At 34.5% G+C, this 15,675-nt stretch overlaps 1 protein-coding gene across 1 annotated transcript; it reads left to right on the top strand.

Annotated features, from left to right (window-relative positions):
• The first annotated feature begins 111 nt into the window (after window positions 1–111).
• On the top strand, window positions 112–14,287 carry LOC110446284 (ribosome biogenesis protein bop1-A-like). Its single transcript, XM_021491347.1, has 20 exons — window positions 112–190; window positions 1,633–1,743; window positions 1,961–2,206; window positions 2,723–2,874; window positions 3,103–3,220; window positions 3,818–3,919; window positions 4,141–4,263; window positions 4,501–4,611; window positions 4,938–5,099; window positions 5,660–5,740; window positions 6,121–6,190; window positions 7,254–7,386; window positions 8,244–8,350; window positions 9,783–9,865; window positions 10,159–10,269; window positions 10,513–10,587; window positions 10,856–10,958; window positions 11,590–11,674; window positions 12,875–12,982; window positions 13,107–14,287. Exons 1-20 carry the CDS (start codon window positions 125–127, stop codon window positions 13,258–13,260), a joined length of 2,301 nt encoding a protein of 766 aa, XP_021347022.1. The 5' UTR covers window positions 112–124; the 3' UTR covers window positions 13,261–14,287.
• Window positions 14,288–15,675: the final 1,388 nt, after the last annotated feature.

Below are 15,675 nucleotides of genomic sequence, written 5' to 3'. Positions count from 1 at the left end.
ATAAAGTTTATTAATGTTAGAAGGTTAACAGGTAGAGAAATGAAAATATTTTTTCAGAGAGACGAATACGCATATTGTCTACGTTATCGATTGCTTTGTACTTATTTTTACGCACATGTAGAACATGAAGAAAACAAGCATGGCCACAAAACGTACACGAGAAGCATTAGAAGAACCTAAAGGAGACCCTGTATGTATTTCGTAATTGATAGATACGAATTATGATGTTGAAACAATTTCCAAAAGAAAAGAAATGGAAGGGTGTCTATACCACAACGACTGTGCTGCAATTTTCTACACAATATTTTTTTCTGACAATATGAACTGATAAACATGATCACCATGTACAGGATTTACAATCCTTTGACAGTCAGTTCATAATAAACATAATAATTATCGAAATACTGTATTTCATAGCTGTAATTTTCTCTAAAACAATAGTTTGCCGTTGATTTCCCCCAGTTTTCATCTATTTCATGCTCAGGTTGTTTAATTAACTGTCATTGGCCATGGGTTCACTACATGTACTAGCTGCGATAACGTAGCTTTCTGACGACGAGAGAATTTGTTTATATATTGCGTCGTCAGAGCAGAGGAGGCCAGGTATTAATATTAGTACTAGTACAGTACATCAACAGTTAATTACTGGAGCACCGGCAAATCTGGCATTGTACCCGTCTACATTTATGTATATAGGTAGATTTGGCTATATATTCAAATATGACTATACGTATATAGGACGAATGTTAACAAACATCACCTTAAATTACTGGTCATATTTATATATTTAATCTTGTGCACGTTGATAAAATTGTTGACCAAACAGCTAGGTGAGTTGGTGAAGTAAAATATTATTGTATCGTCTAGTCATAGGTTTCCGCGTGTTTCCGTTAGTAGATTGTGTACATGTCTTTGACAGTCATCCGTAATTTCAACAGTTTTCTACTTATATGAGTAAGAAATCGCTACTGTTTCTTAAGTGAGCAGAAACTGATAACAGGAGGATATGATTACACAATTTTAATTGATTTGGTGAATTCCAATCGGTGCATTGTTTCCCGTCTACATGTGTCCCTTGTTAGTATAAAAGCAAAGCCTGTGTCTATTCAATATGTCATCAATGTCTTCATTCTGAAGATGCAGATTTGCGCTTCAGGTGTGATTTCAGAAGATACTTCCGAGTGTGATTGATAACTATGAAAGTTGTTCATGTGGCGAGAGGGAGTGAAATATGTGGTGTTTTGGTACAATATCATTAACATGTCTAACCTTCAGAAACAGGTGATAAAGATGCTATTACCAAAATTGCAACGATGAAAATCAACATAGTCACTGGAAATTGAGTTTTTAGATAAAAAATCTTCTGTTTCACTGACTCACCTGTTTGTCCATCAAATTAATTATATACACTTATTTGCTAACATTTATTCTATATATGAATAGTTATATTTATCCCCAGCTTTTCAAAGAAAATTGGGGGATATTACTTTGGGCTTGTCCGTCCGTCTTGTCATGTTTCAGTTTCCTTGCAATATCTACGCTAATAAAATTTGGTGTGCAAATATATATTAACAACATGTGTCTGATATTCAATAATTCCTATTCAGATTAATATCTCAGTCTTTATTACAGGTAAACCTGTTCAAAGATGTATCTGATAGCGATGCTGACACAGACTCTGAGGATAGTGTGTACTCGGGTTTGGAAGAAGAACCAGATACAGATTCTGATAATGACAACGAGGTACAGTATATCTATAATAGCCTCATTTACAGTCTAGATGTGATAGAAACAATTAATATGAGATAGATGTTTGACTGGAATAGCTGTTATGAAAAAAATTACCTAATCTTACCTTCAGTCAGGATGATGTATAGTTTGTGTATCAAAATTAATCTGTTAGCATGCTATCTAAAATGATTTCACATTTGTTTGACATGTCTCTGATATTTTGTTTTAGGATGCTGACAGTGATGATAGCTATAATTCTTCAGATGGAAGAGATGCTGAAAAAGATATCAGTAGTATACCATTAGAGGGAGGATCAACTGACAGTGACAGAGATGAAGAGGCTTCTCTCGAGAAAGCTATTGACATAAAAGCTCACACAAAATCTAGAAATTCTGGTACGGCACAGGCGACAATGAAAACAGAATCTTCAACTCCACAGAGAGATGAATATGAAAGTGACTCTTCTGATGAAGAGGTAAGAACTGGACATTGATACAATAATCATTGATTGTAGAAATGTGAAAAAATGTCAAAGAATTGTGTATGATCAGACAATATAGGATAAAACTACATTTTCTTGACAAACATCCTTTTTGCATTACTGTAATTTTCTGTAAATCACATTTTTTTATTAATATCATAATGCTGCTACAAGCACAAAACTCAAATTCACAACTTTGACAATATCTGTGCTGTAATAATGGTCTATATTACTTAACTTTCACTTGAATTAACAGGTAACAATCACATAAAACTTGGACATTATACATGTAATTCACAGTTTTCGCTGGAACTCAGAACAATCGCACAGTGAATAAGTATAACACTTATGGTAGGGAGTCTGGACAATTTTTTTTTCAAAATAAATTTTGCACCATATAATTCAAATTGTGGCTTTTGAAAATAAAACTGAAAAGATACAAATCACTCACTGTAATAAAGTATATATAAGTACTCGGTACATATGAGCTTGCTTTGATTCTCACTCCAGGATATCAGAAACACAGTAGGAAACGTGCCATTGGAGTGGTACAAAGACTATGACCATCTTGGTTATGATGTAGAGGGCAGGAAAATTATTAAACCCAAAAAGGCGGATGAATTAGATGAGTTCCTCAACAAAATGGACAATCCTGATTACTGGTATGTCAAAAGTAAACTTTTAAATGTTCAATTAATACGATTCTAAATTTTTCAAAAAGCATTTTTTTTTAAATTGAATGTCACATTAAAAGTGTTTATTATATAACAGAGCGATCACAGTTACAGTGGTTTGCTGTAAATATGATATAAACTGTTCCTATTTACTGTTTTAAATTCTTTGTTTCTTCAACAAAAACATTAAAAAAGTTCAACATTTCTGTTATATAGGAGAACAGTTACCAACAAGATGACTGGCCAGAGTGTGGTCCTTAGTAAGGAAGACCTGGCGACCATAAAGAGGCTACAGATGGGGAAGCACCCCAAGGGGGTTGAAAACCAGTATGAGGTATGTTATCATATAGAGTGAATACTTATAACGGAGGTACAGCAGGGGGTAGAAAACCAGTATGAGGTATGTTATCATATATAGTGAATACTTATAACGGAGGTACAGCAGGGGGTAGAAAACCAGTATGTGGTATGTTATCATATATAGGGAATACTTATAACGGAGGTACAACAGGGGGTAGAAAACCAGTATGTGGTATGTTATCATATATAGTGAATACTTATAACGGAGGTACAACAGGGGGTAGAAAACCAGTATGAGGTATGTTATCAAATATAGTGAATACTTACAATTGAGGCACCCTTAGGGGGTATACAACCAATATGAGGTATACATATTTCAACCTGTACATTCTTGTTAGGAAGTTAACCAAAGGAGCTTAGAAAACAAAAGAAGGTATTTTAACATATATACACTATAAAGAGAGGTACCAAAAAAGGGGTAGAAGACCAGTGCTACATGTTAAAGATTCAATGAAGAACTACCTGACCTCATGGTATCTGTTGGCTACGTTTTGTCCTATAGACTTGAATAATGTACACATTCTTTACCCTTTATCAATTGCTGCTGTAAAGAGAAAATTTTGTTTTCCAGCCATGGGTGGATTTTGAAACATCAGAAGTGATGATTCATCCAATGACCAACCGGCCTGAAGACAAACGTAGTTTCATCCCATCCAAGTGGGAACGACTTAAGGTAGGTAGTGGAACGAATGAAAAACATTTAAAAAATTTGCATTACTAAGTTTCATACATTTTATTTTGTTATAATATTACTTTGTCAAATCATTGTTGATGAATATTTTGAAGTTTGAACAAAGCATGCTTCAGATAGAAAAGAGTAGAAACACTTAAAGAAAGACACAGTTTTGCCTGAATAGCAGACATAAAAGACTGACCTGTATGTGTTTGACACAGGTTGGACAAATGGTACATGCACTAAAGATGGGTTGGATGAAGCCAACGCCCAAACCAAAGATGGATGGAGAGGAGGTGGAAGAGGAAGAAAAGTTCTACATGCTGTGGAAAGATGAGGAGGAGGTTTGTTATGCAAATTACAATTGATTTGAAATAGTCATATTTTCCTTTTTCTTTTTAAAGTAGAAAATATGTTTTCATGTCATAATCTTAGATCATTGTTATGAAAATTGATGATGTCAAAGATTGCGATTTCTCATTGAAGCAAGATGCAATAAAATGAACCATTTTCAGGAAAGTTGAAATTATCTGATGATACTTGAAAGTTTTGTATTAAATTTGTATTGTACATATTTGTAGAATGATATCACAAAAAAGTACAGAGCTCGAATTCCAGCCCCGAAGATACCTTTACCAGATCACTATGAATCCTATAATCCACCACCTGAATATCTGTTTACAAAGGAAGAGGTAGGACACAAACTGGGCTTGTTGGTGTTACAGAAAGTACTTCTGATTTAGGAAGTAACAATATTCTAAAATATTTTATCTTAGCAGCAGTATTTTGTTGTAATTTCGACATGATAGAATATGTTTCTAATCAATATAAGCTACATATTTAACTGATTGGACACCACGAGCACAGCACTACAAGAATTGGTACTTTTAAAGATTTGAATGAAAACTAACACTCTTCAAAATTAAAGGTGTATACAGACATCTATATTTTGTTTACTATACAATATCACCAGAACATTCATTCTATGAATAAATTTAAACTTAGATGTTGCTTTTAGGAAGAGAAATGGCGGAATCAGGACCCTGATGAGCGACGAATGAAATTCCTGCCTCAGAAGTTTGACAGTCTGAGAAAAGTTCCATCCTATCCCAGATTTATCAACGAGAGATTTGAAAGATGTCTTGATCTCTACCTTTGCCCCCGACAAAGGAAGATAAAGGTTTGTGTCATCCACTTCATTCAGAATACATGTAGTCATTTTTTTTTATGTATCAGATTCTTATAGTATTGTTTAAAAGGGCACAGTTTAATTAAAGTTGATCTTACATTGGTAATTGCAGTAAATGAGAATATGTTAAGTTTATGTTTTTAAAGCTATGTGAACGTTATAGTATGCTTTTAACTACTTTCATAACCTCAATAAAAATACACTGCACTTCTTTCTGATCATGATGTTTTTCTGAAACATGACTAAGAATAATCACAAAATTTTCTTACTCGGAAAAACAAACCTATGTATGACTAAAACAACACAAATTTAGCAGGAAAATTATTTTCAGGTCTAAATAAATAGACAAAAGTGGGACTCTCTCCATCCTAAATGAGATCTGTCAAAACATTAAATTCGCAGTGTCAACGAGGAACTGATCAAGGACACATTCTGAACGTTTTTCTTATATTCTAATGTATGGCATTGTCAGACATATTCTAAATGTTTTGTAATGCACGCAAAATAGTAACTGACATTGAGTGTTAAATAAATTACAAAAATTCTTTCAGATGAATATCAACCCAGAGGACCTGATTCCAAAGTTGCCCAAACCCAAGGACTTGCAACCCTTCCCAACAACACAGGCAGTAGTAAGTATATTGCATATTTGTATTTCAAAACATGCTAACAATGCAAACAAATTGGACATATAGTTGATGTTTTATTTATTTATCATGACAACATCTGAATAATTTGGTAGTCAACATTTTAACTTCTGCTCCATGACTTCACTGTTTCCAAACTCATCTTTACCAACAAAATTTATTAGAACATAGTATTTGTCAGGATGTTGACTCAAACTCACTTTTATATGATATTACTGCTCGGCTCTGTTTAGTTTTAATTGTTTCAAAGAATCATCTATTACAGAGTTTTAATGCCAACTTTGTGAACGTTGGCTATGATTACTATATAATACATATAACATGTCCACTTTGTGACTTTTTCAGTGTGCTTTGTTTATTTACAGGTGTACAAGGGTCACACAGATATAGTGAGGTGTATAGCAGTAGATCCAAGCGGCCAGTGGCTTGCCTCAGGTACAGATCATTAACAGTCATATTCAAAAGTTAATTCTAGTATATATGTTTATTGTAGCATGTTAATACTACAGTTTATAAGAGGTGGCAACCTCTGAAACCTCCAATGCGAGAGATCTCCCTCATTCCTCAGTTCCAATGAGGGAGAAAGTGTGTGAAACCCAACTGAAACTGTTTTGCTTAATTTATCTTTCCCTTTTTATGTTTCAAAAAAACACTAAAAAGCATTCATTTGATTCAGACACACCTGTTATGATCATTACACACACCCTGCAGTAACTATAGCAAGAAGATTGGCCACAGGTTATAGATATTGAGTTTGTGTAAGTTCGGACTTGAATGAGGGAGTTTTGAGGGAAATTGGTAAATTTTGGTTAAAATGAAGGAGTCTCCCTTCTGATGATAAGGAAGGGTTGACAGCTATGGTATTTAATAGTTTCACTCTAAAAGTGAAATAAACCTAAAATGACCAATAGAATGGTCCAAGTCCATTGATACATATATATAGTTAAGAGAAATATTACATAGAGAAGAGAATGTTCACTGATAAGAATAGTAATCAAATCTGCATTTAAAATAATAAGTATGAATCCTGATGTTTAGTTTTAAAGTTTCAGATTGACTGACTTTTTTTATTCATTATCTAATGAAATGTGGCCCTTACCAATATAAAAGATACTTAAAAACTTAAGACTTTAATGGAAACAATTGTTTTAAAAGTATTAATTGTCGTTTATTGAATTCATGCTATAGCTTGCAAAAACTGAAGAAGTTAATTACACCTACAAAAAATGTCATTGACTTCTGCTGCACCTATCACATAATATTCTGCAGATCGTGTTGTTCAAGTAATACGATGTTTTTAGACAATTCAAATTGTAGCCATCATGGAGAGAAAAGTTTCCTGCTATACATCTTAGATGTTTTGAATTGTTTTGAATCTATTTGACATAAGCAGTAAACGGAGCACAATAGGATCGCTTTTATTCTGTGAATATGATGTGAAAACCGTCCAATTATGAGCATATTTGTAAATGACAGAACAAATTCAATTGCTTTTCAGGTTCTGACGACAAGACAATAAGGTTTTGGGAAGTGTCTAGTGGTCGCTGTCTTCACAAACTGTCCACAGGCGATGTGGTAAAAAGTTTGGTCTGGAACCCAAACTCGGCCATCAATTTGGTGGCCGCAGCAGTGTAAGTTTTTATCTGAGGGATGTAATGGTGAATTGGTAATGATTTAGATTGGTGGGTCCACACCTACACTCTGAATATCTAAATCACAAGTGTTTAAACCATTAACATGTTGTACAACCATCATTTCCATCTGTTTTACTATTAGGCATTCTGATTCGAACCAGTGCTTTAAAGGTTCCAAGAACGAAGAATGACACACATTGTTGTTAGTTGCATGACAATGGTTAGTCAAATGCCAACAGATATTGAGGTTAGATTTGATAGTGAACAGTTTGGTAAATTTGTGAGCCTGGTCATTATATTTTCAAATGTAGCATCACAAGTTTATTGGCACTTAATCCATACAGCAGCAATGAGACAAAAAGACTACCATATATCAGACTCTGACAGGAACAAAGACTTTATTGAGTAGTCGATAAACATGTACCTTTAACATATATACAATACGTACAAATTAAAAACTTCACGCTTATGACAAAGAGTCAAATGCTGAATTGCCAAATATTGACTTTAGGGCAAACATAAATGCTATGACCTCCAAAATTTCCCACTTAATGTGTATGTGGTATTAAAACCACATTTGAAATTGTTTTGAAAATTATAAAATCAAAATGTTATCTTTGTATAATTCATTGCTTGATTTGGCCCTAAATGACTGCTATCATTGATAGGCAGTGAAACAATATATTAATCAATGGTTTATAATAAGAAAAAATGAAATCTGCAGTACTGAAATTGAGGCTTGGATTTGGTTTTATTTTGTTCAACGTCCTATTAAAAGGGAGGCATTATGTTGGTGTTATTGATTTGAGGAAAACTATCACTTGTGTTGGATAATAATTTGTTCCAAATTTCAGGAGTCGTTATGTGTATCTGATCAACCCTGGTCTAGTTGACAAATTGGTTGTTACTAAAACAGACAGTATGCTGGAGTCTATTAAACCAGGAGATGATGCTGGGCCAAGTAAGTCACTCAGCCTCCACAAAACCTGTTGCTTTAAATCAAATGATTGTAACAATGAAGATTTCTTGTGTACAGGATTATCAATCAAGTTTTTAAATGTAACATAAAGTCATTTGAATTTAATCACATATATCATGCTACCATATTTGCTCAATTTCCTGAAAGCAAATGGGCTTATGATATGGTGCAGTGTCTGTCATCAAGTTTTCATTTAAATTAGCCATTCAGCTGAATGGATTTTTACCAAATTTGGTTTGGAATATGAATGAGTCATGGGCTAAGGGGATTCAACTTTGTAAAACTGAAGGATGGGATAAAACAACACTCCCCCCACTCTCCCAATTCTACTACAGAACTGTAGTAAAAATGCTGTATTTTATGTATATATGTTAAAACATGTGACACTTTAATGAACTATTTTACTACTACTGTGAGACATAGGGTCATGATGATTATCTTGCATCATTATGGGATAGAGGGTTATCAACTTGTAAAATACATACCTTTAGGAGGCACAGTAGTTCCCTTTATCGGTAGTGGTAAGATGCCGGGCACTGTGTTGTATCTTTGAGCAAGAAACTTTACTCTGCTTGTTCCAGTCTACTCAGCTGTAAATGAGTATGTGGTTGGGCAGTGCTAGAATTGTTGAATGGTAGCTACGAGTGCCGAAATGGCAGCACCGGCTATATGCTCCCCAGGGAGTTAAGAATGGTATTGGCTGGTTGCAATGGCCCTATAACCAGGGATAATAATTTGTGAACCTCTTTGAACCAACCTATGAACTAGGTTGTTATAAAGCGGTATGTAAGAACCTCGACTTATTAATATTATAACCTTGATCCTCTTTCTTGGTCGTATATGATGTATGTTCCTTCTTGATTGCTAGGGTGGATGGCTATCAGATGTGTCCAAATAAAAGTTTATTACCATCTTTATACATTTTATGGGTCGAACACTTCCAATTAAAAGTAAGGTCTAGAATCATGTTAAATTTCCTGTAGCTTGCTATGATTAAGGGATATCAGGTGTGTTTAAATAAATTACTTGGTACCCTGATTCATTTTCTTTGCAATTTCAAATGAATTTAAAGCTTAAGACACTTCCTTCACAAAAAATTGATCATGTGTCATGATATTTCTTTAGTAGTTTGTTAGGTAGGAGGGCTAACAAGTGTGGTGAAATGGTACAGAGGTGAAAGACATTAAGCAACTTCTACAGAAACTTTAGGCCTAGAGTCTTGACATTGTCCTGTAGCTTGCTAAGGTGGGGGACTGTCAGTTCTGTAATTAAACAACTGACAATGTTCAAGTTAACAAAAGTCATATGTACTTTGAGTTTGTAAAAAAGAAATATTTATTCACAGACAATATATTTTCAAGATTTTACTAATTCATTCATGGGTTATATATGTTTTTCTGAATCTAACCTGCAGGTAAAAAGGCGCCTGTTGAATGGGAAGAGATTGGAGGAAGAGATTATGAGGCTGGATATAGGTTTAAACTTTCACATCCCAAGGTAACTCTTCAGGAGACTCAATATACCTCAGTAAACAGTTGTACACTGTAGCTGTGATATCTAAACATAGTGCTTCATGTATTCATGTATGAATATTAGCTGATATTTTTGTAATCTGTAGGTTTATATCAAAAACCTTGAAAGGACATTTCTATCAAATAAAAAATAAATAAATTGAAACATCTTTTTCCTGTTGAGATATTTGTAGATAACAGGTGCCCTATGTGGTATATACTAACCATTTTGTAAGAGATTCTAATTAAGAATACTTGACTTTATTTGTGTTAATACAGGAAGTGAATCAGGTGACGTGGCATGGGAAGGGAGACTACTTTGCATCTGTGATGCCCAAAGGGGACAGCAACGCCGTCATGATACACCAGTTGTCACGGCAACGATCACAGGTAAAAATTGTCAATTCCTCGGGTGTAGCCAACAAATTTATTACATCTGTATAGGCTATAAAATATTATCCTTCTCGTGTGAATTTCCCCTTTGCTTGAAGATAATTTTCATTGAATTGCATTTCTATCTATATTTAAAAAGATCACAATTAACATATGAATTATGAATATGGTATTAAATAGAGAAAGATTACTTCTATTTTGTAATGCTTATATGATGACAACATGTTCCATCTTATTTAGAATCCATTCTCCAAATCCAAGGGCCTGGTGCAATGTGTTCTGTTTCATCCAATCAGACCATTCCTGTTTGTGGCTGTGAGTACAGTTTTAAAATTCTTATATGGTTTTGTTTTGTGGTAAAATGTAAACGTTACAGGTTTGATAACTAGTGACTGGCCCGGGCTGATGGCTATTTCATACATTGATTCAATTGTATACAATAAAACTGCTTCAGTTATCAAGTATTTTTCAAAAGTATTTTATGTATTGGAATTGAAAGTAGGTCACAGGTATAATGTGTAAGGTAGCATACCTCCTTAAGTTGAAGTCTATCATTGAGATGGTGCTATTTTTTTATGTACAGACCCAGCGATATGTGCGTGTGTATAACCTATTGAAGCAGGAACTCACCAAGAAGCTATTGACCAACTGTAAATGGGTTTCCAGTATGGCAGTACATTCAGGAGGTATTATAATTCATCCATATTTCTCACCTTGTTATGATACAGTTGTGTTTTGTATATTCAGCCCCCATAAGAAAACAAAATTTAGTTATTCTAGCTTTACAATTTGTACTATAGCCTTTATAAAAAGCCATATTCATTCTGACACAAATTATTTCCTATTAAGTAGAAGCATTTCCTGGATTCAAATAAATTCTGCAACCAATTTTTTTACCAAATATGGAGTCTGTGTTTTTTTCAAATTTGACATTGTTTAAGAACTAAAGGTAGCACAGTCATATTGACAACTATCACAGTCATATTGACAACTTTTAATTAAGTCAGTATCTTTCAGTCATCCCCTCTCATTGCACCTATGAGGAATATGGGAGCACTGTTTTTGCACAAAGACATTGATGTTGGATGATGATATTAGCTATTTTGTAAGAAGTTATACAGGCTGCGTCCCCTAGCAATAAGTGCTTTGGTTTCACAAATTGAAGAAAGGAAAAATATTTTCCTAATTTCAATATTAAAAACAAAATGCTATATCTTCCCAATTCATGTAGAAACAGGCTGTTGTAAAATTTAGGTGAAAAAACCCACTGCTAATTGAAAGACATTTGATCAATTATTATATATTTTTGTGTTGCAGGTGACAACTTGATTATTGGAAGTTATGACTGCAGACTGTCTTGGTTTGACCTAGATCTATCTACAAAACCTTACCAAACACTCAGGTGATTTCAAATTCCTCCAATACTAGACATGACTTTACCTCACTTTGATTGTAAATATTACATGTGAATGCTTTCCAATCCGAAACTGTTTGGGTCTTTCCATCAAACTGTGTAATCTGGGGCCTACCATAGCATGATGACAAAATCAAATTATGATGGACATTTCTAAAGTACATTGTGGTTTCCAATCACAATGTATTGCCAGACGGAACTGGTAACCATAGCAAACACAACCTTAACTTTGTTTCCACAAAAATATCTGTTCCATCACTTGGTAAATCAGTTCAAGATGTGCTTCCACATATCATGGAATCTATTTGAACAGAACTGAGTTGAATACCATGATAAATGTTAAAAAGGTTCATTTCTATTGTTAATTATTTTAAAACTGCATGTACTTAATGAATCAAATTTTCACATCTGGTACATTTGTCCCGAGTCTTTTAAATCACACTGATCCACCTCATTCAGCTACAAAATCTATGTCAATACACAGCTTCAGTTTCTTGAGATACAGTTCTATCTAGATTTCTGTAACAGTAGCACCACTGATCACCACAGATCACCACAGTCAATGTATTGGTACTCCCCATAGCATAAAGTGAGACCGGTAGAAACTAAACGCAACCATGATCAATAGCTCTCTTTAAAATAAACAGGTTTTTGGATTGAAACAGAAAGAGAAATGGATACAATGAAATATATCTAGTCAAGGAGGTCTGGTTAAGGGACATACTACGTAAAGGTCTTGTTTATACAGGTTTCTGAATTGTACAGGGTATATTTTGTGAAAAAATATAGCTTCAGTAGCTGTCATGTTTTCTGCTGTTGAAAGTCACTCCTGCCTCTCTCGGGGTCGTTGTTAATATTATCTTATTCTGACAGAAAGTTGTGTTTAGTGTTCTATCATTTCCGTATTTTGTAAGATTATATGAACACTACCAGGTGGGCAGTTTATTTTGAAGGAAATTTTTTTTTTGTGACTTTCAGTTGAAGCCAATATTACTCCAATAAAGTTAATAATATATGAAGTTGATACTTTTGATGACAAACCACAAACACAAGTTTGGAATCCAGAAAATTACAAATTATTGCTGTCTGGTGTGTGTACTTGGTTTTAATTAACTAACCATTAATGTATTCCTTTGTGACTCTATCTTGAAAATAATTTGCTTACTAATACTATCTTGTTACTTACAGACACCATAAAAAGGCTCTGCGCCAAGTATGTTACCATAAGCGGTACCCTCTGTTTGCATCAGCCTCAGATGATGGGACAGTTATTGTCTGTCATGGAATGGTTTACAAGTAAGTGAAAAACATATTGTTTTGAAGGAATGGACTCTTAAAGTAGAGATCTGTTTTCAGTCAAATTCCTCATTTTACAGTATATGATTGCCATCTTGTAACATTTTTTTCATTTCTTTTGCAGCGACATGTTAAAAAATCCGTTGATCGTGCCTGTGAAGGTTCTGAAGGGACACAGTGTGACTAAGGACCTTGGGGTGATGGACTGTGTGTTCCACCCCACTCAACCCTGGGTGTTCAGTGCAGGTGCTGATTTTACTGTCAGGCTGTTTTCTTGATTCTCTTGAGGTCATAGCAAAATCAGAGTATAGGACAACTTGTTATGTTCATGACAAGGTTGCAGGATTTGACAACTTACAGAGGTCTTGACTTGGTCAGATGATTAGCAACTACTGGGTTGTGACAAGGTTACAGGATTAAGACAATTTACCAATGTCCTGTCATGGTTTTAGGAATAGCAACTTCTTCTGTCATGACAAGAGTAATGGATTAAAGAACTTACCAAGGTCATTACATGGTCACAGGATTAGCAACCACTGAAGTTGTGACAAGGTCACTGGATTTAACAACTTACTAAGGTCATGACATAGTTACTTTAATAGCAACTCCTGAGGCCATGACAAAATTACCCAATTGGACATCATACTGAAGCCATGAGGTCATCAAAAGTTCACTGGATTGGACAACATAGTAAGGTCATCAAAATTCACTGGATTTGACAACTTTATAAGGTCATTACAAGGTCATGGGATCAAGCAATTTCTGTGGTCAAGGTCATCACCATAGAGACTTAACAATTGAACTGCCTATGCTTGTATGAGTTGTTACAAAACACTTCCATTGTCAAAGTAAATGTAATATCTGGTATTTTAAGAATGATTTAAATATTAGTATGTTTATTGAACCATTTTACATCAATAGCAAAGGGCATTGAATGACTGATGTTTTTGTTAGTTTTTGAAATTACTATAAACCACAATAGTTTTGCCCCACTCCCTTGCAATTTCCACTTTCTCCTCTCTCATAGCAATTTTGCCTTGTGGTTTAATAATTGGTACATGTACCATGAACTATGTATACATATTTGTTCTCCCAATGAATTTGGGGCCTTTTGTTTGCAGGAGTAACGGATGAAAGTAAAATTGGGCAAAAACTTGATGTTTTATAGTAATTTCAGTGATTTCATTCTGGACCTATACATACTGTACAGTACTGGATGGTAAAGTGGCATATCTTAGTCCAAAAATGTCAACCACCTAGTCCTGAAAATGTTAATAATGCAAAATAAAACGTTTATTATTTACAGTGGTTTTCGTGTCTTTTCTTATACGTTCATTCATGTTGAAAGTTGTCATGTCTGGATCATTTAATATGTAACTGTATACAGTAAACTTAAGGAAGTCAGCTGCATTATGATCATGAAAGATATTTGAATTTCTGCTATACAATGTATATTTTCCTATACACATATATATATATGTATTACACTGTGGATCCCTACCCCAAAATCAACGTCACAACTTGATGTCAGAGGTCAAACTTGATTCTTGGTTATCTTTACACAAATCTTACCACAAGAAGAATGAGGGGAGATTTAATACCCTAATGTATAACATATGGTAGTGTTCCACAAAGGATTGACTGGAGAAACAAAAGAGAAAAGGATCCTCAACACCACCAGAACAGCAGTGTTGTTTATTGAATTTCTACATGTTCTGATTGTAACACAGCCATCAAAGTGAATGTTGTGCCAGAGAAAGAAAGTTTCTACTGCATATAAAATGTATACATGTAAAATATTAGTTTTCTGTAGTGGTAATGGGATCCTTAAAGTCTACCACTGTATGTGTATTCTGTAGTGGTAATGGGATCCTTAAAGTCTACCACTGTATGTGTTTTCTGTAGTGGTAATGGGATCCTTAAAGTCTACCACTGTATGTGTTTTCTGTAGTGGTAATGGGATCCTTAAAGTCTACCACTGTATGTGTTTTCTGTAGTGGTAATGGGATCCTTAAAGTCTACCACTGTATGTGTTTTCTGTAGTGGTAATGGGATCCTTAAAGTCTACCACTGTATGTGTTTTCTGTAGTGGTAATGGGATCCTTAAAGTCTACCACTGTATGTGTTTTCTGTAGTGGTAATGGGATCCTTAAAGTCTACCACTGTATGTGTTTTCTGTAGTGGTAATGGGATCCTTAAAGTCTACCACTGTATGTGTATTCTGTAGTGGTAATGGGATCCTTAAAGTCTACCACTGTATGTGTTTTCTGTAGTGGTAATGGGATCCTTAAAGTCTACCACTGTATGTGTATTCTGTAGTGGTAATGGGATCCTTAAAGTCTACCACTGTATGTGTATTCTGTAGTGGTAATGGGATCCTTAAAGTCTACCACTGTATGTGTATTCTGTAGTGGTAATGGGATCCTTAAAGTCTACCACTGTATGTGTATTCTGTAGTGGTAATGGGATCCTTAAAGTCTACCACTGTATGTGTATTCTGTAGTGGTAATGGGATCCTTAAAGTCTACCACTGTATGTGTATTCTGTAGTGGTAATGGGATCCTTAAAGTCTACCACTGTATGTGTATTCTGTAGTGGTAATGGGATCCTTAAAGTCTACCACTGTATGTGTATTCTGTAGTGGTAATGGGATCCTTAAAGTCTACCACTGTATGTGTATTCTGTAGTGGTAA

This window comes from Mizuhopecten yessoensis, unplaced genomic scaffold (assembly GCF_002113885.1).
Source record: "Mizuhopecten yessoensis strain PY_sf001 unplaced genomic scaffold, ASM211388v2 scaffold2671, whole genome shotgun sequence".
NCBI lineage: Eukaryota > Metazoa > Mollusca > Bivalvia > Pectinida > Pectinidae > Mizuhopecten > Mizuhopecten yessoensis.
Note: the sequence above shows the minus strand (reverse complement) of the source record. Positions and strands in the feature narration are given on the sequence as shown.